General features: G+C 52.9%; 1 protein-coding gene across 25 annotated transcripts in view; it reads right to left on the bottom strand.

The window, feature by feature from the left end:
* MBNL1 (muscleblind like splicing regulator 1) overlaps nt 1-17,531 on the bottom strand; it is a 67,009-nt gene extending 49,478 nt beyond the window's left edge. For 11 of the 25 annotated variants that reach the window (XR_010744336.1, XR_010744337.1, XR_010744338.1 and 8 more), the window contains exon 1: nt 17,048-17,345. Coding sequence is in view for 1 of the 25 variants with exons in the window: in XM_066325616.1 (XP_066181713.1) it covers nt 12,488-12,595 (108 nt within the window). In the remaining 24 variants the exon portion in view is untranslated. The other 14 variants (XM_066325615.1, XM_066325621.1, XM_066325610.1 and 11 more) reach the window with 13 other exon arrangements.
* Between the last annotated feature and the right edge of the window lie 5,419 nt (nt 17,532-22,950).

Genomic DNA, 22,950 nt, shown 5'->3' with positions numbered 1-22,950 from the left:
AACACACCTCCCAGCCTTCAGCCAGGGTGCACTGCAACTTGTCCTGGATCTGCATCCTCCCACCAACACTCCTGCACTGCACAGAATGACTTGTGTTATTTTGTTAGGAACGTTTGTTCCCTGTGAGACCCTCAGGAGAGGGTGCTGCCAACCCTGTTCATCAGCTTGGTAACCAATCCATACCAAGCATTGATTTTTCCAAACACCAAGAAGAGTTAGAGCAGCAAATTGATGCATTTTATACGCTGAAGCCAATGCAAGTTAAAGGCCACCATTTCCAAACAAGATACTTCACTCTCATTACACAAGTAGTCACCCCTAACAAGAAGTGAAAGAGAGCATGAAGGCAGCACCCAAAATGAAAGCGGATGAAAACCAGCTTTTGTGCTCACACGTACTGACAGGAGAAATATTCCTGCTAAGACTCCCCAAACGATGTTTTACTCCCAGGCTTGTAATAAGTGTTCTGTTAGGATTTGGACAGTCACCCACTCGGAGGGAAATCCTGCTCCTGCTGAGGTCAGTGACACACTTGTGACTGCACTGAGACTGAATTCCACCCTTCCTTCTTCAGGCTGCCAGCCACAAAAAGAAAAGTACTACTCTTAGGAACTGATGCCTTGAAGGTAAATCTTCAGAACACGAAGAAATACTAGATGTGTAGTTTGTATGAACAGTTATTTGAAGAAAAAGTGTTTTGTCCTGGTTTGTTGTCTACCTGAAAACAGCCAGAAATGTCAGCTTTAAAAATAGCCTTTGAGCAGAAATAAAGCTTGATGTCAGACCAGAGGTTCATCTTCGATATCTCCACTAAATAAAGGAAGATGTTAGCATAGAATTATCCTTTTTTATTTGCATAAACTATTTTCCTGTCACTTTGGAATCCTCTTGTGATACTCAGTCACTAAGGAGTGCCCAGAAAGCTTCAGGTGCTAGAAGATACACTGTCTGCAAAAGCCAGCTGATACATGTCATGTCTCCTTTGGGCTGTCCATGATAACATGGGAACAACTGCAACAGATCCAGAGGGAGAACCGTAGGGACAGGACAGGAAAAGGATTGAACTTTTTCATTTAGTTACAACTGATTTAGGTTTAGACCCCACCTCGCAGAGCAGTCAGTACTAAAGACTCTTGTGATCCACAGGTGGGTTTTAAAGTTCACCTTTTGAAATTTGGCAGCATTTGCTACTTCTCTTGGGAATATTGCAACATTGGTTTGGCCAAAGCAGAACCTTGCCTTCACTGAATATCACGATACAAGGACTGAAAACAAATTAAAAAGTGATTCTCAGAAGAGAGAAATAACACTAAGTCATTCCTTAGGAGGGTTAGTTGTCTTCTGAGCTGGGTCAATGAAAATGATTAAGAAACAGCCTCAAAAATCAATGGAAAGGTTATCTGGAAATGTCTAAGAAAGTGAATCTGACACAGAAGAGACTCCTGTTACTTCCCCTTATTGCTATAAAGAAATGTACAGACAGAGTAATGATGCATTTTTCCTCCTCATTACAGTCTTTGACACAAAAATAAGGTATCTCCCTGCACTGAGAATTGCTCCCAAAGAGGAGCAATGTTTTCACTGTTCCTGTACCTGGGTTCACTGGACATCCCTGTCTTCTCTATCTCGGTTCACACACATCTCTCTAAGAAAGATGCAGAAAGCTGGGCAGGCAAAAAGCCCATCACTAAAGGAGAAGATGGCAGGAAGAATGCTATTTTTATGCTTGGAGAAAGTGGAAGCTGAAAACACCAGTCTCAATGACATGAGAACTGTCAGCAAGAACAGATAATTACACAACGTGAATTCATCCACATGACAATGACTCTAATGAGATAGGAAATGGAATAAAATCAATATTCTATTTACACTGACAGGGCAGTTTCAAAGCTTGAAATTGCCAAATGTCTGTCTTTTAAATCAAGGAACACAAAATTACTGACTCCTTACAGTATTTTCAAAACACCTCTGCCAAACTCAAAGTTTACTAATAACATATCTCCATAGAAAATTTGGAAGAGATACAGCAATTACTCTGTGGCACAATTGAGGGATATAATTATAGCACTGTCACAAAATTAGGCTGAAACAATGAGCTAATTAACATCATGTCACATAACCGTATAGGATTGGATAAAGGAAAATATTCTTTAGTAAACTACAGCTAAGAACCCAATTGTCTCACACTCCGGGCTGCACCCACTGCTCCCGTAGGATAGCACAGAAAAGCAAGATGACTCCTCTTCCAGTTTTGTACTTCTGCAGATTTCAGGAAAAAATGGGAGTGCAAAGGCAGGAGCAGAGAGCAGGCAGCTCTAGAGCAGGACTGCCAGGGTACTGTGCCCTGGGCTGCATTTGGAGCCTGGTTACAAGCACATGTCAGCTTTGAACTAAGTGCCACACCAGATTTGTAAAAAAACCTGCCAACACTCCTGCTATGACCCAGATATTTTGCATGATATACATAAGTTTTACTACTACTACTACTACTAGTATTTTAAATGTTTTTTTTTCTGTACTGTTTTAGCTCTGACAGACTTGCCTGGTGCAACCTCCCACTGACTTCAGTGGCTCCTCTGGCACATCCCCATCAGACGTGGTTTTATCTTGAGTCTATTTCACAGTTTCTGAATCTGTTTTAGCAGAACCACCTAACTGTGACATTCCATCGGAATTTAAGACACCCAAGTGTACTGGGTTCACGAAAACTTGGTAAATAATGAAAAAAGAGGCAACATGATGTACACTATGTGCCCCAAGCACGTGCAGAAATCAGGAACTGCTCCAAGATTTCCCAAATGAAACTGAACCAATTCCCACCAGCAGCACACGGGCACTGACGTACAAATCCCACAGCCCAATCCTCTCTTACTTTAGATTACAGTAATGCTATTTTCAAGTCAGAAAGTTACACTGCAAATTCCATAAACCCTCTTTCCTTTAAAGAGCAGACGGTTACGGATTAACTGCTCCTGCTGTAATTTAAAAAATATTAAAGTCAAGAAACAAGCCTGTTGATTTTTTTTTTAATAGCCTGGGGTATGTATCAATCTCTGTTACAAAATTTGAGACTTCAGGGACACACAGCATTCACAGTTTGACAGCATTAGCTGGATGTGTATTTAGGAGCAAGAAGAGGAACAGGCCAGTCCCTGTCTCTGGAGGAGGACGTAGCACACAAGCTGTTACTCTGTTCTTGCAGCTCTATACCAGGGACACAAAATGGGGAAGGACTACTCTGCCTTAATCCACTTTTCATCAATTTATGCATTACAAAGCATTTACATATCCATCCCCACCCACCAGTGAAGTTGCAAATACTGTTTCTCGTAATAAAAAACATATTCACACTGTAATTCCTTTGCCACAACATTCACATAATGTATTTTAGAAACGGGAAGTTCTCTATTATCCTGGCATAGGGGATTCCACCAAAAAAGACGTGACATTGCACAAGCAAGTCTAAAAACAAGTTGGTTATCTTTAAAAATAACAGTCAAGTTAAATTTAAAAATAACAGTTAAGATTCCAAGAAGTAACAAACTGAATTGAAAAATAAAACCTGCTTTATTAAAATCAGGGTTTTTTGTTCTAATAGTAATTTTAAACATGTTGTTTCTGTACAAAGATGTTTGAGAGGCCACAAAAAAACCAACCATGCACCCTTCCAAAAACGACAAGCTATTTATTAATCCGACTCTTGCACATTTTGTTTGATTAGCCGCAAATGTACACAAGCCAGGCAAGGCAGGAGAGCAGCAAGATGACCCACAGCAGCAGGGTGAGCCCAGGCCCCCAGCCCTCCCAGGGCAGCACAGGCTGCATGGACAGAGCACTGCACCTGTCAAACCTTCCCTGCACCGTGTGGGTGTGACTCTCAGCTCCTTATCACACCTGGCTCAGCGGGAGCGGGTGCTGGGTGTCCTCCTCAAGAACAGCCCCATGGCAAACCCCAGCACGAGTCCCACAGCCCAGATTCAGAGCTGGGAGGCACCTGCAGCAGTAGCAAAGAGGCAGGAACTGTCCCACAGCGACAGGTGATCTCTAACTGCACGTGTATGAATTTATATAAACCATGATGATGAGCATCATCCATAACAGGAATCCCTACAGCAAAAAGCCACGTCCATGACTCAGCAAGGGAAGGAACTGCTTCCCTGTGAGACCAAATTCAGCTGATGCTGATGGTTTCAGGGAGAAGTGACCCTGAGGAGCTCTCACTGGGGAGAGGTGCAGCAGACACCAACCCCGGCTTCCCACGGGTCCGATGCCTGAGCACCTCCTGTACTGCAAGGGGAAACAGCAGCACCTTAGTACTGCTCAGGTTTACACTCACAAACTGATTTCCACTTCCCAGTGCAGCTGCCATGTGGCCCTGGTGCCAAGGGCGGCTTTTCCCTCCCCAGAGACAGCTGGACAAAGCCGGGGTAACAAGGAGTCCTGAGAGACCCCTGCAGTGAGCACCTGATGGATCAGGGCACACACAGGGTCACTACTAACATTATCAGTTTATCAACAGTGGCACTTTCTCCAGACAAGCTCCTCCCCGAGGCCTCACTAACTCATCCCTGGCTGGGCCACCCCTCCCACCACAGCAAAAATTCCAAAGTTCCTGCCCGTTCACGTGACAACCACTTCATTAGGACAATCATTCTGAGCCAGGAGTCTGGATGCAGCCACCACATCCCTGCACACATCAAATTAACCAGCAAGATTAAATCTGAACCTAATTTCCAGGAAGAGAACAGGCCATTCGTGTCACCTGCTCCACGCTGGTGTGTTTTCCCGCTCTGGTGACAATGCCAGCAGCTCTCCTGGCCCTGGGGACACCTGGACCACACTTCCATGGGGGGACACCTTGCTGCTCTCTGCCTGCTGCAAAACAGGCACAGTCCCAGCCATCGAGGTCATAGTAATCATGGATTGCTTCATTTTGCATCTGACTGGAGGGCAACCGAAAAGGGAGGTGAGCCCAGCTCACGAGGGACTCGTTACACCCACTTCTGCCTGCAGCAGCTCGGAGAACTGGGCACCTCAGCTCAGCCATGGCAATGCAGGGACAGCCCCACGCCTCTCCCCAGGGACCAGAAAGGGACACGGCAACGAGGGAGAGCAGAGCCATCAGCACGGTTCAGTTTGGGCTGCAGGAGTGCTGCTGAAGTGGCCCAGCAGGCCCAGGAAGGGCTGGCACTGCCACACCAAGCAGGGCAGCAGCAGCGAGTGACAGCAGTGCCACGCTGGGGACACCTGGAGCAGGGCGGCACTGCCGGCTCAGTGCCAGGACAGCCCTGCCCGTGACTCACACAGCAAGGACAGGCCTGGAAAACACTCCAGCCTCTGCTGGGAGACAGGAGACACAGCCGGCTGCATTTGCATTCACAGCTGTTTCTCAGGGAATCTCAGACCCAAAATAGAGCACTTCTGATGCTTTGATTCATTCTGGCCTTACGTTTATGTCTATAATCACATCCTTCCAGGATAATAAAAACTTGTACACCTTCTCAGAAAATACAACGAATCTATGTAATACATAGATATATAATCTATCACTAATTTCATTAGTTACATAAGAATCTAAACCACGGAGAATGGGATTTTTAATTCTCTCTGCTCTGTCACCATCTGAGGTATCAGAGATGACTTATACACTAAATACAAAATGATTTTTCCACACACAGGAAAACTAAATCAGGCTTTAAGAGAAGCCTTCCCTGACTTAATAGAGATCCCTACATACACAGTCCTGAGCAGCACAGAAACACTTACTGATGTGATCAATTTTGGATCGTGACCAATCTCACACGAACTAAACAAATACACGTGTCTGCAGACACCAAGCAAAAGCTCCAAATTAGTCACTGGTATTAAAAAGAAGCAATAAAAACTGCATGACTTTTATTTTAGGAAAGAAGTGGAAAACATCTCCGAGACAAGTTTTTAATCGGCATTTGCTCTAGTACATTGTCACCCTTGTTCATCTGGAATGATGATATGTCTGCAGCTATCAGTAACCATGAGAAAGAACCCCCAAGAGCCCCTGTTGAGAACAGCCTCTGCTGCACATCTCCTCAGCCAGCAGAGCTTCACCACACAGGGGACAGGCCACAGAGGGGCTCCTGAGCTGGGCTGGTCCCTGCCCATGTGACAGCAGTGGTGCCACTGACACCGTCCCTTAGGATTTCTCACACTGAATATTCCATCCTCTGCTTGGCCTCTCCTCAACGTGTCCCATTAACATAGCAAACTACCCAAATTAAATGCAACAAAAGAAATTTGGAAAAATTCCTGTTTTCTTTCCTGTTAAAGATTACCATTTTCCTTGTATTTTCCCCTCCTACCTCTAAAAGCCATTTTAAAATACCAATAATGAAGGTTTAAATTTCTACTCTTACACAAGAATCATGGCATATTTGAAAACAGCTTCTGAAATGACTTCAGAAAACCTAGCTTTTAAAAAAATGGTGATTAAAGACAGAATGCTCAAAAGTTGTAGAAAACAAACCAAATCCAAAGCAATCATTTTATCAGTCATGCAGAAAAATGAGTGAAAGAAGTTCAAGTGCTTGTATTTCTGTTCTACTGTTAGCTGTATTTAATTAGAAGAATTGAACAGAGCTGTGTCTACTTTTCACAACAAAAATCACATCATTAAAGATTTATTTATTGAATATATTTGCACATAAATACAGGAGCTCAATAAAACGTTGATAAGCAGCAAACAAGATATCTGCCCAGGGTCTGACTTCCCAGCAAAGCTCCAGCACCACAGCGAGCGCCCACACTCCCAAAACAACATTTTTAACTGCTACACATCAAAAAGCTTTGGAAAAATACATAATTACATTATCAGGATCACAGACTCACTACCTTTGATTTTTCACTGCTTGAAAGAATCTCCAAGTCCACTGAAGTTGTGCCTGTGTTTGGAGCACAGAAGGACTGCCATAGGAAATGCCAAGTAGAGTACCAGACTCCGCTGAAAACCAGAGGCGGCCACACAAAGTCAGGAACGCTGCCCAGGCACTAAGAAACTCTTCCACACCCCGGAACCAACATTTTTGTCCGGATTTTATTCCGGGAGAGTCACGGAAGGAAAAACCGGAGAGTTGGTTTCTGCCCAGAAAGCGCTGTGGCGTTTATCGGGGCGTGGGGCTGACGGACCTTCCTCCCACGGCCGCTGAGGCACAGCGCTGGAGCGCCGAGGGAGAGGAAGGGCAGGTGGCCCTGCACACACCCCAACACCTGCTGGGTATGGCCAAGGCAGCCCTGCTGCCGTGCCTTCAGCCCGGCAAGCCGCTGGGAAAAGCTGGCACACGTGCCCGGAGCAGCGCGGGGTCCAAAGGCTCCACACCTCGCCCGCATCGACACCCAAGTGACACAGCACCCTCCACGTGCTCCCACAGCAGTTCACTCACACCGAGAGGAAAAAGCTGATCTCCTGGAGCGCTGGGTGCTGTCACTGCAGTGCAGATACAGCCACTGCAGCGCCACGGCTCCGGCAGCCTCGGGAGCACATCCCACGGGGGCTCTGCCTGCCCGCAGCCCATCCCCGGGCTCTCACACCGCACAGAGCACTGCCCAGGGCGACTCGGCTGGGCACTTCTGACTGCTCTCCCTTTTTTGGAAGGAAAAAAAAATCCAATTAACTTCTCTGGAAGCAGGATTGGGCCCGGAGCCCACAAATGCTCTGGGTTCCCAAGTCCTTACTCACGGCTCGCAGTTGGGCTGGCTGGCGCGGGAGCAGCAGGAATGCACCGAGCTGCTGCGGGAGGATTTGGGAGCCCGGGGCCCGGCCCGGCCAGGGCTCCCTACGTGCTGCAGTAAATACCAGCCATGTAGGGTACAAACGCTGCCCTCAGCCTCCCCGGCCCGTCCGAGGGGGAATGCAGATGCCATCAGCTGCCTCCTGTGCAGGCTCTGCAGGCAGACCTGAACCCACAGCCGCCCAAGTCAGGACATGCTATTTATAATGCTTTCAACATTGCACTTTTCTCTGCAAATAATACCTGCTCCAAGTTCAAGTCCAAGGCATATTTCGCCTTGCCAGATGATCTGCGACCGTCTCATGACTTATTACATTGTTATCGCTGCTAAGCTGAGCAAACAGGGCTGCTAAGTCTATTAATCTTCTGAAACTCAAAGTCTGAAACTGTAGAAACAAAACATCTCACTACAAGATACATAAAATGTGCTATAGAGAGATAAGGGGGGAATTCAGTGCACGCTCTGCTAAGTTTTTTCTGTGCCGCTGCAAGCAAGACTGACGCACTTCTGCAAGAGCCGATGTAACACCAACAAGTTACATAAGGGAAAAGAAATTCCTTTTACAAGAGCAGCCTGCCCCAGGGCGGACAGCGAGGTACACTTCCCACAGGAAAACCTGGACGCTCTGCCACCTGTACGCTCACAGGAGGGACTGATGAAAGCAGCCCAGCCAGGCTAACCGTGCACGGCTGTGCAGCTCTGCTCAAAACACCAAAGCACTGGACATATTTCAACCTATCTAGTACCTAATGCCTTTTATTCTGCGGAAATCTATTCAGCTACTCATATACACCTTGCAGATTTATGTAGCAAAAGATTTTTCTGAGGAAACAAGTATTTGGCCTATTTGCCCAAAGCAAAGGTCCCACGAGCACACAGGATTCATACATTTTATCACAGGGCTCAGACCACGGCGGCTCCAGGAGGTAGTGGGGCTGTGGAAGGACAGACAGACCCAAGCTGGGCTGGCCCATACCCCAGGCTGGGCTAATGCTGCTCTTGCCCTTGCCTTATGGAAGTTATAATCTGGCTACACAAAACTCAGGCCCAGCTGCCTCAGTTTTCCTGTACAGCCTGTACACTCAAACCAAAATGAACTCAAACTGCAGGATTTTGCATCCTTGTGACAGAAGTGCTGCCACCTTACACGCCACTGTCACTCTTACTAATTTGTACCAACAGCAGTTTTACCTTCAAAAACTCAAGATTAATCAAGCTGAATTATGAGAACTCGAGTTAGATTTTACTGAGGACAGATTATACCTATTGGAAACTTTTTTTTCTTCCCAGCTACTTAAAATAAAGATATTTTGGATAAAAGTATTCTTCCATAACAATTATTTAACATAATCTTAAACATGGACTATTTCACAGGGTAGGAGTTGACAGAAAGTAGACATTTTAAAAAATTAATTGACCCTTTAGAAGAAGCAATTCCTCTGGCAGACAAGGGATTTCACCCTGAGATCAGCACACAGCAAATCCAGTTCCCAAACTGCCCAATGGGCACAGGAAACCTCATCTCTGTCATCCTGCCCCAGCTCAGGGTGCTGCTGGAGCCCTCCTGTCGCTGCCTCTGAAGCTGCTGAAGAGACTTCAGAGCATCTTCAGAACAGCAGAGCTTCCTGCTGGTTTTGAATGCACAGATCAGGGGAAACCAACACCGTCACTGTTTTTTTTCTCTGAGCAAAGTACTGAGTAGGACATTCCTCCTGCACAGACTGCTCAAGGGAGAGTAGGCTCCTCAGTCACCAGTATCCTCACAGGAACCACACAAAACCTTCACCTCGCTGTATTTTCTTATCTTAGGATGTACTGAAGTTTCATCACAACTACAACACAGTTTTAATAGTCCCTTCTCTTTCCTTGTTAATTGCTGGGAACTCTCTTTGACACTAACAGAATTGCAATTGCACATATTCTCAGCAGAGCAGGCTCCAAATGTCACCGAGGACAGCATTCAAACACATTTACATGTGAATCCTTTTGGTAAATAACTATGGGGTACGAGGAAAGAAATGTTGTTTACTTTGCTGTATAACTTGGGATAATAGGTTTACAAGTTATAACTGTTAATAAAATTAAATTAAAAAATAATAATAGTTGGCAACTGCTCTAATCCTTAAGGCACACAAACAGTGGAGACCACCAGGGAGAGGAGAGCCCCCTGTGTAGGGCTGGACACACGGGAGGGTAGGAATTCCCAGGGAAGCAACTGAACTCTGACAGATCCTCCCTCTCCCTTCCCTCCAGACAGGAGTAGCAGCAGGAATTTGCTGATAAATTTGCAGTTGCAAAAATCATCCTCGGCATGAACATAAATCATAAGGAATGGGATCTGAACTTTTCCTGCAGTTTCACCTTAACGAGTCTGCCTTAGCTAACATGCTGTTTACAGCATTCCCATTGAAAATATGCCTAAGGAAAACACCTATTAAGCCTTTGAAAGCAACAGTTACCACAAGGCCTTTTACAAGCCAACACGCACGACTTCCTCAGTGTCAGAAACTGATGTCTGCAGATTATCCAGCAGTTGTGAGCAGGAATCATGCCGAGCAGAAATCATCCACTACTTAGGGATCAAGAGGTGCTGAGGCTCATCCCTCTAATTACAGGCATCCCTGTGTCACTACCACCTCCCCACCGACACTGAAGCAGCAGAATAAAACAACTCCTCAAAGGAAATAAAAACAGAGACGGAAGCCTATGATTTAATCTGTGCTGGCCATCAGATCTTCATCTACACCACACGTGTAAAAATGTTCCTGCGGCCACAGAAACCCTCCTGGACAGGGAGGCTGAAACCACAAGTCCTTTACAGCCTGTGTGCTTGGGGCAGACAAACCCCAGCCCTGTGGGGCAGACCCTTCCAGTGGTCACTCCAGTGTGTGCTCCAGCTGTTTGCTGGCACCCATCTCCACCTCCTGGGCTTCACTGTCACACTCCAGGCTTCCAGCACAGGCAGCTCCAAGGACAGGGAAGTCAGAGCAGCACCTGCCACAGGGATGCAGTGGGACATGGCACCGAGGCCAGGGGATGGGGCATTCACCTGCCCTGCACGGAGCCCGGGGAGGGCGGACTGCAGGAGAGCATGACAGCGTCTCCTCAGGGCTCTCAGACACCTAGAGGCTGGAGGCAGCTGTGGATTGCCCATTCCTGCTCCAGCCCAGAGCAGAGAGACTCCCGGCTCCGCTGGCTCCTGCAGTGGCACATCCCAGCAGACCTGTCACCACTGCAGTGAGCACGGCCTGCCAGGCCTTTCATTTCTTCCTCTTTTATCTACTCTAAATTATCATAATACTGCCCTATGCCAGTGGGCCTGCTCAGGGTCACACGCAGCCAGCCCGAGGGGAGCCTGCAACCTCTCCTCACCCTCACCCCAAACCTCCCCTGCAGCAACAAGTGCCACAGGTTAATTATTCATTATGCAAATCATTTCCTCGTCACTTTGGAATGTGTTGTCATTTCATTAGAACCCTTTCTCCGTAGTGCCAAAAAAAGACATAACCCAGTTCTACTGTTCATTGCTCCCATCCCTCTTTCCCATTATATCCCTTCCCTGCTCTCCTGCACTTCATTATCTCTGTCACCCGTGTCCTGCTTCTCCCTCGCTCTGGGGCGTACATTGCCCACCTCAAAAAAAGCACCAAAAGAAAATAATTCTTTCTAAAAGAAACAATCACACATTTTTCCAAGACAATCCCTTTACACAAACATCCCTGCATTTTTCTCACCCGCAATACCAACGTCTTAACAAACCGACTGCTTTGCACCTGCGAACCAAAGTTCCGAATTCAAGAACTTTCTCTGAAAAGAAAACCAAAAGCCGTCTCTTTCCGTCACGACGCGGCGGCTCCCGGGGCCGGGCCGAGCGGTGAGAGCGCACAGGGCGGTGCGGCCCGGGCCCGCCCGGCTCGGCTCGGCACGGCACGGCACGGCACGGTACAGCCCGGTACGGCACGGCCCGGTACAGCTCGGTACAGCCCGGTAAAGCACGGTACAGCACGACTCGGCACGGCTCGGCACGGCACGGCCCGGTACAGCACGGGACGGCACGGCACGGCCCGGTACGGCACGGCTCGGCCCGGTACAGCCCAGTACAGCCCGGTACGGCACGGCACGGCCCGGTACGGCATGGCACGACTCGGCACGGCCCGGCCCGGTACAGCCCGGTACGGCACGGCACGGCCCGGTACAGCACGGCCCGGTACAGCACGGCCCGGTACAGCACGGCCCGGTACAGCACGGCCCAGTACGGCCCGGTACAGCACGGCACGTCTCGGCGCACCGGCCTCTCCGGCCACCCAGGGCCCGCCCGGGAACAGCCCCGGCCCCGGCCCGCCGGACCCGCCCTGGCCCCGCGGCCGGGACACGCGTGCGGAGCCCCGCGGCCGCGCCCCGCTCCCGGCCCCGGCCGCCGAGCGCCCGCCCGTCCCCGCGGAGCCGCCCCGGCAGGGCCGCCGCCCGCCCTGCCCCGCCGCCGGGCCGCCGCACTCACCCCGGGCCTGCCGGCGGGGCCCTGCCGGCGCGGCCCGCCCGCCTCAGCGGCTCATGCCCACCGTGCCGCCGGCGCGGCGGGCGGAGGCAGCGGCGGCCCGGGCTCCCCGCGCCGGCCCCGGCCCCGCTTCCGCCGCCGCCCCCGCCCCGCCCGGAAGCGCCGCCCGGCCCCGGCCCCGCCGGCGGCCCCGGGCCCGCGGGGAGCCCCGGCCCCGGCCGCGCTCACCTGGTCCCGGCGCGGCCTCCGCGCTCCGGGCGCGGCGGAGCGAGGGGAAGGCGCGGAGCGGGGCGGCGGCGCGGCGGGCTGCCCTCCCCCGGGGCCGCCCTCCCTCATCCTCCCCGCGGCGGAGCGGCCGGCGCCTCATGAGTCACCGGGCCCGGGCCCGCACACGTGCCCGGCCCCGCCGCCTCCGGCCGGGGGAGGGACGGCAGCGGCGGCCCGGGGGCGGGAGCGCTGCCCGCGGCCCGGCGGCGCCCGCACGGCTCCGGACCCCCGAACGCCTGCCTCGGGACGCGGTCCTCTCCAGACTTGCTCCCCAAAGCGGGTAGAGGGACCCTGCCTCCCTCCCGCTTCCCGCTCCTCCTTGGTGCCAGCGGGAGAAGCCTGTGCAGAGCGGTCAGCTCGGCCGGCCCGCGGGCTGCTGCGGGGGCAGGCACGGCTCCGCTCCCGGCCCTGCCGAGCCCCGGCACACAGCCCCGGCACACAGCCCCGGGAGCCAGCACACAGCCCTGGGACCCGGCACACAGCCCCATGAGCCCGGCACACAGCCGCGGGGCCCGGCACACAGCCCCGGGCCCGGCACACAGCCCCGGCACACAGCCCGGTGAGCCCGGCGAGCCCGGCACACAGCCCCATGAGCCCGGCACACAGCCCCGGGGGCCCGGCACAGCCCCGGGGGCCCGGCACACAGCCCTGGGACCCGGCACACAGCCCCAGTACACAGCCCGGTGAGCCCGGCACACAGCCCCGGGGGCCCGGCACACAGCCCGGGCACACAGCCCCGGGGGCCCGGCACACAGCCCGGTGAGCCCGGCACACAGCCCCGGCACACAGCCCCGGGACCCGGCACACAGCCCCGGCACACAGCCCGGTGAGCCCGGCACACAGCCCCGGCACACAGCCCCGGGACCCGGCACACAGCCCCAGCACACAGCCCCATGAGCCCGGCACACAGCCCCGGGACCCGGCACACAGCCCCGGGGCCCGGCACACAGCCCCGGGCCCGGCACACAGCCCCGGCACACAGCCCCGGGGCCCGGCACACAGCCCCGGGGCCCGGCACACAGCCCCGGGACACAGCCCCGGGGCCCGGCACACAGCCCCATGAGCCCGGCACACAGCCCCATGAGCCCGGCACACAGCCCCGGGACCGGGCACACAGCCCCGGAGCCCGGCACACAGCCCCATGAGCCCGGCACAGCCCGGGGGGCCCGGCACACAGCCCCGGCACACAGCCCCGGGACCGGGCACACAGCCCCATGAGCCCGGCACACAGCCCCGGGGCCCGCTCCTGCCGCGGGCTGACACCGGCAGCGGAGTGCAGGGAAGGAGACACAATAGTCCGGGTTAGCCAGGGCTGTATCAGCGTGTCCCGGGACACGCAGCCAAGGCCGTGTGCCAAGGGATCCTCATGTGCTGCGGTGCTAACCACGGTTTAGGAATGACACAAACAAACTGCAAAGGGACAAGGAAAGAGACAAGAAAAGAGACAAGGAAAGGGACAGAGTTTATCTCCAGTGTCAGGTAGTGTTAAACATCTTTTAACACAGACACCTAAGCAGAGGGTTATGTTTTGTGGCATGAAGTAATAACGAATATAATTCCTCACTTGACTTTGGGAGACAGATTTTGTTACCTGGTCTTGAGATCTAACTCCATCTCCTTCCTTCATGAGGCTTTTTGTTCTATTACACAGCCTGGAGGGGATATAGTTAACTTTGCTTTTCTTGTGCTCTAATCACCACTGCAACAGAGCAGGCAGCACTTTGGAAACAGGATGGGTTTAGTGAGCATCCCTCCTCAGAGCTGCCCAGCTTCAGGAGCATCCAGGTGAGCCGTGTGCCCGAGGGATGCAGGCACCTCACTGGCTGGAGAGCTTTCTGATACCTGCTGGATAGCTCTGACGGCTTTTCCCTAGAAACTGGACACTGAAAGGACTAAGAAGTGTTCCATTTTCTTTCAGAAAAATGTCGTGGTCTTACACTTGTGTTTCAATGAAGTTTAGTCCAGATCAGAGCAAAATCCATGACAGCTGATATGCCATGGCATTGGATATTTTCCTGCCTCGGTGTGGTGCAGTGCAGATGTCCCCTCAGACAGCACAGTCCTGATGGGCCCTGGCAGTGAGCATTGTGCGGGGCCATTTGTGCTCTTCCTGTTCCTGTTCAGCACAAAGGGCTCCGTGGGCCATTTCCTCCCCGAGAACAGACATCACCGCGCTGGGCATTTTCAAAGCGCTTGTTCTGATCACAAAGTTTCTGTTCAAACTCCTCCCTGCCCAAATTCTTGAATAATGGTGTGGGACAGTGTCTTGGTGCTGGGAGACCGGAGCTGTGCCCTGGGCACAGTGATGGCATTTCTCACTGTATCCCATGAAGTGAATGTGATCCATTCACATCAGTTTATTCAGGTTACAGGGAATCAAACCCTAGGGCATGGATATCAGGCACAAGCTCTGTCATAACAAAATGTCCAGGCAGGGCAGGGTAAAGAGGGAACTACAAGGAAATCTCAGACCCAGGGGTCTCCCAGGTCATCATCCAATACCAACAACAATGACCACCTGGGATTCCCAGCAAAAATAAAGAAATGTGGCTTCGCACACTCGGCATTGTGTGCCTCTCAGCACAGAAGACATAAATCAGTACTCGAGGACAGAGAGAAACATTGTGTGCTGAGAAAGTTTTTTGAGAGATATTTTGTGGTTTAGAGTCCCTGTGTGCTGTTGCAACCGGAGCAAGAAAGAGGAGCTCCCCTGGCTGAGTCAGTGCAGCCCTGGTGCTGTTGAGGTGAGAGGCTGACCTATGGAAATGGTGCCCAAGTGTCTGCCCTTCACTCTGAGCCCGGCAGGCAGCAGGGCCAGTGGTCACCCGGGTGTGGCACTGGCACCAGTGTGTCCCAGAGGGTGGCTGTGGCCATCCTCTTCACAGCTGCACCTCGAGCAGCACAAAACCAAACACTCACTGCAGGGCTCCCACCCGTGAGGGACACGGGGGGCTCCGTGCCCGGCCTCACACACAGACAGAAACCACAGTGCAACTCCACCAGAGCTCCGAGTGTGTCCTGTGTCTTCATTCTATCCCCCCAAACAGCTGCAGTACAGCAGTCACTGGATTAACCTGTACTCTGATTTTCCTTCCCTCCTTGAGCCTTCATTAGAGGCAGACACACGAGTTGCTTCAAACCCGAACTGAACACCACTGCAGCCCTGCAGAAGCCGTTTGCTTCCTGATGCCCTTATTTGTGCAACTCTGGTGAAGCTCAAGTTCCCCAAAAAGGTCTGACACAAGCTGCAGTGCTGCCTCACAGACGGCCCTGCTGCCTCCCTGCTCTCCAGAGCCCGCTCCTGGGGCTGCTGCACGGCACACGCAGCCTCCCGCCGGCCCAGAGACATTAAAGCTTGGCTCTTCTAATGATCTCATCTGCATTTCTGCAAATACAACTCACAAATTTACGGCTTGGCTCTTACACCGTTTTGTCCTTTTGTTTTAAAGCCTCCTGCAACTACTGTGTGATAGTGTTTTTGTTGAAAGCAAGAAAATACTTATAATTTCTCCTAGTCTACAAGCACATAAATGAGCAAAATCCACAGTGCTATTCCCAGCAAGTAATTGTGGTACACACTAATACTTGTGATACACATGCAGAAAGCTTTTGCACTTTCTGCAAAGGCGATTTTTTCCTTCTGTGCAGCTCATGCTGGAGCCCCTCCGGCAGTGCCTGGTCACTCCCCCAGCCCCACGGGAGCAGTGTGGGTGCTCAGCCCCGTGGCTGCTGTGTGATCCAACGTGGAGTTTAGTCATGGAAAACTGGCGGGATGTTCGCCAGCAGCAGCGGATTTCACAGTAGGAAGCTGAGGGTCACTCTCAGAGGATTAATGTCATTTTAATCTCCCGTGTACTTAACCAACAGTGCCCAGAGTGCCAGAGCGGGTCTGAGGAGTGGTGCTGCAGGGGTGGACACCCACCTGCCTCGCCCAGGGCTGCAGCAGCCTGCGGAGGAGCAGCACTCGGCCCCATTGGGAAGTGCCCCAAAGTGGAGCCCAGCCATGGCAGGAGCCTCACCAGCGCTGTCCCTGCTCTCCTGCCAGAGCACAGCAGCTCTTACACCAGCTCACAGGGCTCCTGGGAGCATGCCAAAACCTCTCTCTCAACTTTTCCAGCACAGAAAGCACCACAGGTGATGAACAGATAGAACTGTAGTAAAAGCAGCAGAAAAGAGAAGATGCACATGCCGGCGCCATGGTGGTGGCCCCCGTGCCGTGCATGTCCCTCGTGTCCCCGGGAGCAGCCTGCTGCTCACTCAGGGTGCAGCTCCACACCACAGGGGTCCCCGTGGGCCCCCAACACGACCCACGGAGGGTCTGTGGTGGGTCTGACCGCGACCTTTAATGCTCTGCACAACCACAGAGCTTTGCCACTCGTGCCTTGCATAAAGACCTCTTGCACTTAGCGTTCATTTCTCTAATAAACCATTCAAGTCTTCACTTACTCAAGACAGCGAGACGCACACACAAAAGCAGCACAAGGAAAGACACCACTAAACCATCCAGCTTTGCCCACTCACCGTCCGTCGCTGTCACCGCGCTGTCCTGCCGCGCTCTGCGGGGCCAGGGCTCGGTCCCCTGGGGCTCTGCGGGTGCCCGGGGCGCTGCTGGCACCGCCACCTCCTCCCTGCCACGGGGCCGATTACAGCATGCTGCTGCTCCCCGCCGCCGCAGCACGCTGGCCTGGGAGGGGAAGTGGTGACAGGCCGGAGAATGACACTTGCCAACCCTGTGGGGCCAAGGGATTGAGGGGAGCCCTACGTGCAGCGGTAACCACGGGCTGGGCTTTGCATAGATGTTTTTTCTTAAGGAAGCAAAACTTACTTTCTGTTAGTAAAAAAGGGCCTGGCAGAGGAAGTGCTTTGCATGGTGGCCCAGCTCGCCGCTGAGGAGCTCGGTCGGGGACACGGACACGCAGTTTGGCCGTGTCCCTGTCCCCCATTAATCTGCCCGCTGGCAGCTGCTGGGGGAACGGGCCTGGGCTGCTGACATGGGCCGTGGCCCTGCAATGGGGCAATGCTGGGGCGGTGCCCGGGGCTCCTTCCTGCTGCAAGCCGCAGATAACGGCTGCGGGGCCGCCACCACGGCACTGCCGGCATCCCCAGCCACCAACGGGCTCTCGGGCCACCTCTGCTGCTCCCGCTGGGGTTCCCACCATCCCCAGGCTTCCAAAGGCAGCCCCTTCTGCCCAAAGCTCTGCTGCGCTCAGAGCCAGCTGGAAATGCCCCTCGCTCAGCCCAGGGGGAGAACACCATTGTGCCCACCTTCCCTGGCCGTGCCAGCTTTGCTAAAGCCGTGCAGTGGCTCCTTCCTGGCAGTGTCCATGGTGCCATGGCCCCGAGCCAGGGCTGTGTGGGCAGTGCTGCAGTGGAAAGGCTGTGTGGCTCTGCTGGGCTGTGCCAGCTGTTGGAGCAGGCAGGTTTGTCCCCATGGCCCCCATGCCGGGAGTGCAGCCACCTCTGCAGGCCCTGGGCCCTGCCCAAGCCATGCTGCAGGTGCAGCTGGAGGTGCAGCAGGCAGCTGAGCAGCCTGGAAGTGCTGCCGAGGGGCGCTGCAGCCAGCACAGCCATGCACGGCATTTCCTGTCATTTCTTCCTGCTCCTCCACCGGTGTCCCCCTCTGCTCCTGCCCTGGAGCGCTGCTGGACTCACCATCCCACCCCATGGGGTATTGCAGGAGTTTAGGGAACAGCTTTCCATGAGTCCCTGAGCCTGGCTCGTGGCATGGACCAGTCAGTCCCAGCCTGGCGCAGCCCCAGCCCAGCAGCAGAGTGGGGGGAACGTGTCTCTGTGTCTGCACAGCTTCCTCACTGAGGCTGCCACAAGAACTGCCCCGTGGTTAGAAAGGCAAATCCTGAGTCCTGATTTCAATCACTCATAAATAATAAAATCTGTTACAGAGAGTAAATGGTACACTGCTTTGATTTCACTAGGATTTGGAATAGTCACCTGAGAAATATCCATTCCTATTACAGAATTTTGTGTGTTTTGGCAGGCACAGGGGTGCTCTGGACTAGAGGTCTCTTCCCATCCTGAAGCCTTTTTCCAAGCAGAGCACAGGCAGTCTGGTTCCTTCTCTGGGCTTTCCAGAGGCTCAGCAGCCTGGTCAGAGTAAAATCCCCGATGTGGGTGAAAGGTACCCAGAAATTTCACCCAGAGAGATACAACAGATAAAATTTCCCATGAGTGTCAGCAGAAACCAAACGTCCTCAAGGGCCCCATCAGAAAAGAGTTCTCCATGGAGGGGGGCCCTGGTCTAGTTGAAAATCATGGCTGAAATGCCAGATTTTCTCTTTTCTCTTGATACAGCTCTGGCTCTGCCGGGCGCAGTGTGCTAGCAAACACTCACATTTAATCTGACATCATTACCGGGCTACAAACAGAGAGCAGCGCCCATCTGCCTCCCCTGTGGTGTCACACATGCAGCAGGGGGAGTCTTCATGCCCTGGTGAGTGAGGAGAACTGCTCACTGAACGCTGCTCACAGACACACTTGTCGGCACATCGTTACTCAGCCCGTGGTTTGCTTTGTGGCATTGGCTCTGAATTGAGCTAAAATGTGTTGTCAGCCCCAGACTTCGCAGGGTGAGCAGTGGTGATGGGACAGATGACAGCACTGCCCAGCTTTTTTCCTTTTCTTTGTTATTATTCCTGAAGAGTCCAAAGCCTGAGGTTTTTCTTCGGCTGCAAAAATTAAAATAATAAGTTCCTTCAGAAAGGCAGCAAGGCCAGCCCATGTCACGGTGCTGCTGAAGGGGTTTCTGTTCCCAACATTTCAGTAGCTTTAATTCTTTCTCATTAAAGCTGGCACTGGCTGACCAATCACCAAACTCCATCCTTCTTATTATTTTTCCAAATTTTGGTCACATCTTTGTTTCCAAAAATAATGACTGTAAAAGTTTTCAGGGGCAGGAGCGTTTTGTTTTGTTCGCAAAGAATGAGGAGCCTCTGGTTAATCTGGAGATTATCTGAATCAGAGGAAGTGTGGGAAACATATGGACAATCTCGTCTCCCTCATTAGGCGATAAAGAGCCCTCTCTCCTCATTTCTATCCCAGCGTTGGAGATAACAGCTTTGCCTTCCTGCTGGATATCGTGTCAAACAGACCCCGATTGGAAACAAAGGTCTCTTCCCTGATATGGGAACCAGGAGCAGGACCCTCATGTTTTTATATCAAACCCCAGTGTGAAATAATAATAAACTGACCCTATTGTACCTTCTTATGTTGTTAGGTGGTGTTGTGTCGTCTGTGAGGAGTTGTGTAACCAGGGCAGACCTGTGCCATGGGCACACTGGCCTGGCTGGCACTGGGCAGGAGTGGGAGCATCTCAACATCCCCGAGCTCCATCCCACGGGATTGTTTGAGTCCAGCCATAAAGGAGGAGGGGGTTGGCTCAAAAAATAAAACATGTCATTCCCAAAAGTGAACTTCATATGTAAATGCAAAGTGCACCAGGTAAAACAACAGACACTTATTTGCTTTGTCTGGCAGTTTTTCCCTTTCAAATGGCAGATCCCAAACAAAAGATGGTATAAAGGCATTCCTGCTGTACTCTTTACCTTTTCTTCCTCTTTTTCTCCTTTACTAAATGTATCCAGGTATTTAAGAAAAGATAGTTTTAAGAAGTTTTCAGATTCTCAGGCCTAGGATTTAACTTAATTTTCTTTTTCAATCCTACATGCTATCATCCCAGTGCCTGGCGAAGAGCCCGGGGAACTCCCCTCCTTCCCCGCCTTCCCCAGCCTCCCTGGGCTCCCGGAGCAATGGCACATTCCTGCCCAAATTAAACATTAACTGCTGGAAAGGTTCCTCGTTTCTCTCACATCTCTCCCGGGTGAGGCTCCTGCTCTGAGGCTGCCGCAGCGGCGCCTGTGATGCTGAGGCACATTCCGGCAGCTCCCAGAGGGGAGTGTCCCCATCCCACAGCAGGGCCAGGGGGGTGCTGACCCACATCTCCTGCTGCCCCCAGCACACAGCCACCACCCCCAGACCTCTTGTACAGCCAGCACTTGGGGCCCCCCGATCCCACCTGCACATCTCCCGTTTCCAACCTGAGCTGCCCAGCCGGGGGCTTGTGGGGGCATTGCCTGTCCCTGCGTGCCACAGGCATCGATAGCTCACACTTAGAAACTGAGAAATTCTTCAGGGAAAAACCACGGCCAGCTACTTATTACTCTCAATATTTAACTCAAAGCGAGGAGGGAAACTCTGCTCCAGCCCTGCCCAGGGGCCGGGGCAGTGCCGGGACAGTGCCGGGGACAGTGCCATGGGCAGTGCCGGGACAGTGCCGGGGACAGTGCCGGGGACAGTGCCGGGACAGTGCCATGGGCAGTGCCGGGGACAGTGCCGGGGACAGTGCCATGGGCAGTGCCATGGGCAGTGCCATGGGCAGTGCCGGGGACAGTGCCATGGGCAGTGCCGGGACAGTGCCGGGGACAGTGCCGGGGACAGTGCCGGGGACAGTGCCATGGGCAGTGTCGGGACAGTGTCGGGGACAGTGCCGGGGACAGTGCCGGGACAGTGCCGGGGACAGTGCCGGGGACAGTGCCATGGGCAGTGCCGGGACAGTGCCGGGGACAGTGCCGGGACAGTGCCGGGGACAGTGCCGGGGACAGTGCCATGGGCAGTGCCATGGGCAGTGCCGGGGACAGTGCCATGGGCAGTGCCGGGGACAGTGCCATGGGCAGTGCCGGGGACAGTGCCATGGGCAGTGGCAGCTCGGCAAGGAGGCAAAGCACACGCAGCGGCTCTGCGGCAGCCTCTCCGGCACCTGCCGGGACACGGTGTCATAAACCTGCCGCAGACAGCCGAGGGCCGGGGAGCGCCCTGCCCAGCCGCCGGGACCGGCACCGGGACCGGCACCGGGACACACGGGGCCGCGGGGACACCCGGGGCTGCGGGACAGCACCGCGGGGACACACAGGACCGCGGGCTCCAGGGCAGGCAGTGGGATGTGCTCAAACCCCAGCGCTCTGTGAGGAGCAGCCGTCCCTCCATCCCTCCCCGCGGGATGCTGGGGACAAGGAGGGCTCTCAGGGCCACCAGCCAAGACCCTCTCTGTCCCTGTCTGGGAGAAGGCATTGCCTTTTGTCACTTTAAGGGATGCCTAAAGGTTTTCTCCGGCCTTGCAAACATTCCACTCAATCTATCTTTCTGTCTCTTCAGGAAACCACAGTCCTCAGTTTCTTCAGAAGACTCTGCTAATTCACACGGCTCTGGCTGAGACCTACTTTCAGACACATCGTCTGCTGTGAGACACCCTCCAAAGGAGCATTTCACAGCACGTGGCTTCCCAGCCTGGGGAATTAACCAACGCAGAGAAAGTACTCTGGGGAGTATTGGGTTCACAGCATGCAAGAGCCACACAACTTTGCTGGGACAACTTCTCTGGCTGACAGTCCTCATCTGGATGCACCGGCCCCGTGCTGCCATGCCCAAAGCAAATTAACCAGAATAAAAATACAGGAAGATGACAAGAGCGTTGTTTCTGTCTTGCTCTCATCAAGGCCATGTCAAAAAAGACAGTCTCAGGGTTTTCTTCTGTAATCACACACTGCTCAGGAACTGCAAAGAGGATGATGGGCCCCCAGGTAACCAAGGCGGGGTGACAAGGGCCCACGGACAGGCAGAGGACAGGCAGAACACACCATCCACCAAGGTCCAGGATCTGCTTTTGTGTGCCACAGCTGCTCTGGAGCATCCATCCTGTGTGTCATGGCCAGGCTCCTGCCCTCATTCCAGTGGGGCACAGCCCTGCCATGGCCAGAAGGGCAGAGCACTGCCTGCACAGTACAGACCAGCTGGGGCAATGGGCACACTGGGACGGAGGGTGACATCCCCAGAGCTGGGGTTAATGATCAGCTCCTTCTGTAAACACCAGCTGGATTCTCTAACTCCGTATTTAAAGTTTACTCTTTCTGATTAAGTAGTGACTACAGCTACACGTCATAAAAATCAGATTGCAAGTGTCTAATCATTAGGTCATATTTTAATTGGGTTTTTTCAGTGAAAAGGGCGTTCTTTGACCCTTGTGATTTTGAAGTGGATGTAAAGAAAAATATGAAAGATACTATCACAGAAGGAGAGAAAAGTAAATAAGTGGCACATCCAGACAGTGAGTCCATCCAACAGGTTTACAGTCTGCATGTTACAGGCATGAAGAAGAAACCTGCTTTAAAATAAGATTTAAGGAGCCTAAGGAATCAAAATCAAACCCGTCATGCTAAGAACTACTGCTGGAGAAACTTGCATTCAATGCCAGCAGTACAACAGCTTGAATCCCTGTAATGACAGGCAGCAGCTTTAGGGAAAAGGGATTGCTCTGATACAATTCAACATGGGAATAAAGGAGCTAAGATAAACCATTTAACTATTTATTTTTATCTTTATCTGTGTAAAGCAATACTGGGTGCTACACAGAGTGG

This window comes from Sylvia atricapilla, chromosome 10, assembly GCF_009819655.1.
Source record: "Sylvia atricapilla isolate bSylAtr1 chromosome 10, bSylAtr1.pri, whole genome shotgun sequence".
NCBI classification, from domain to species: Eukaryota; Metazoa; Chordata; class Aves; order Passeriformes; family Sylviidae; genus Sylvia; species Sylvia atricapilla.
This window is presented reverse-complemented; position numbering and strand designations above follow the sequence as displayed.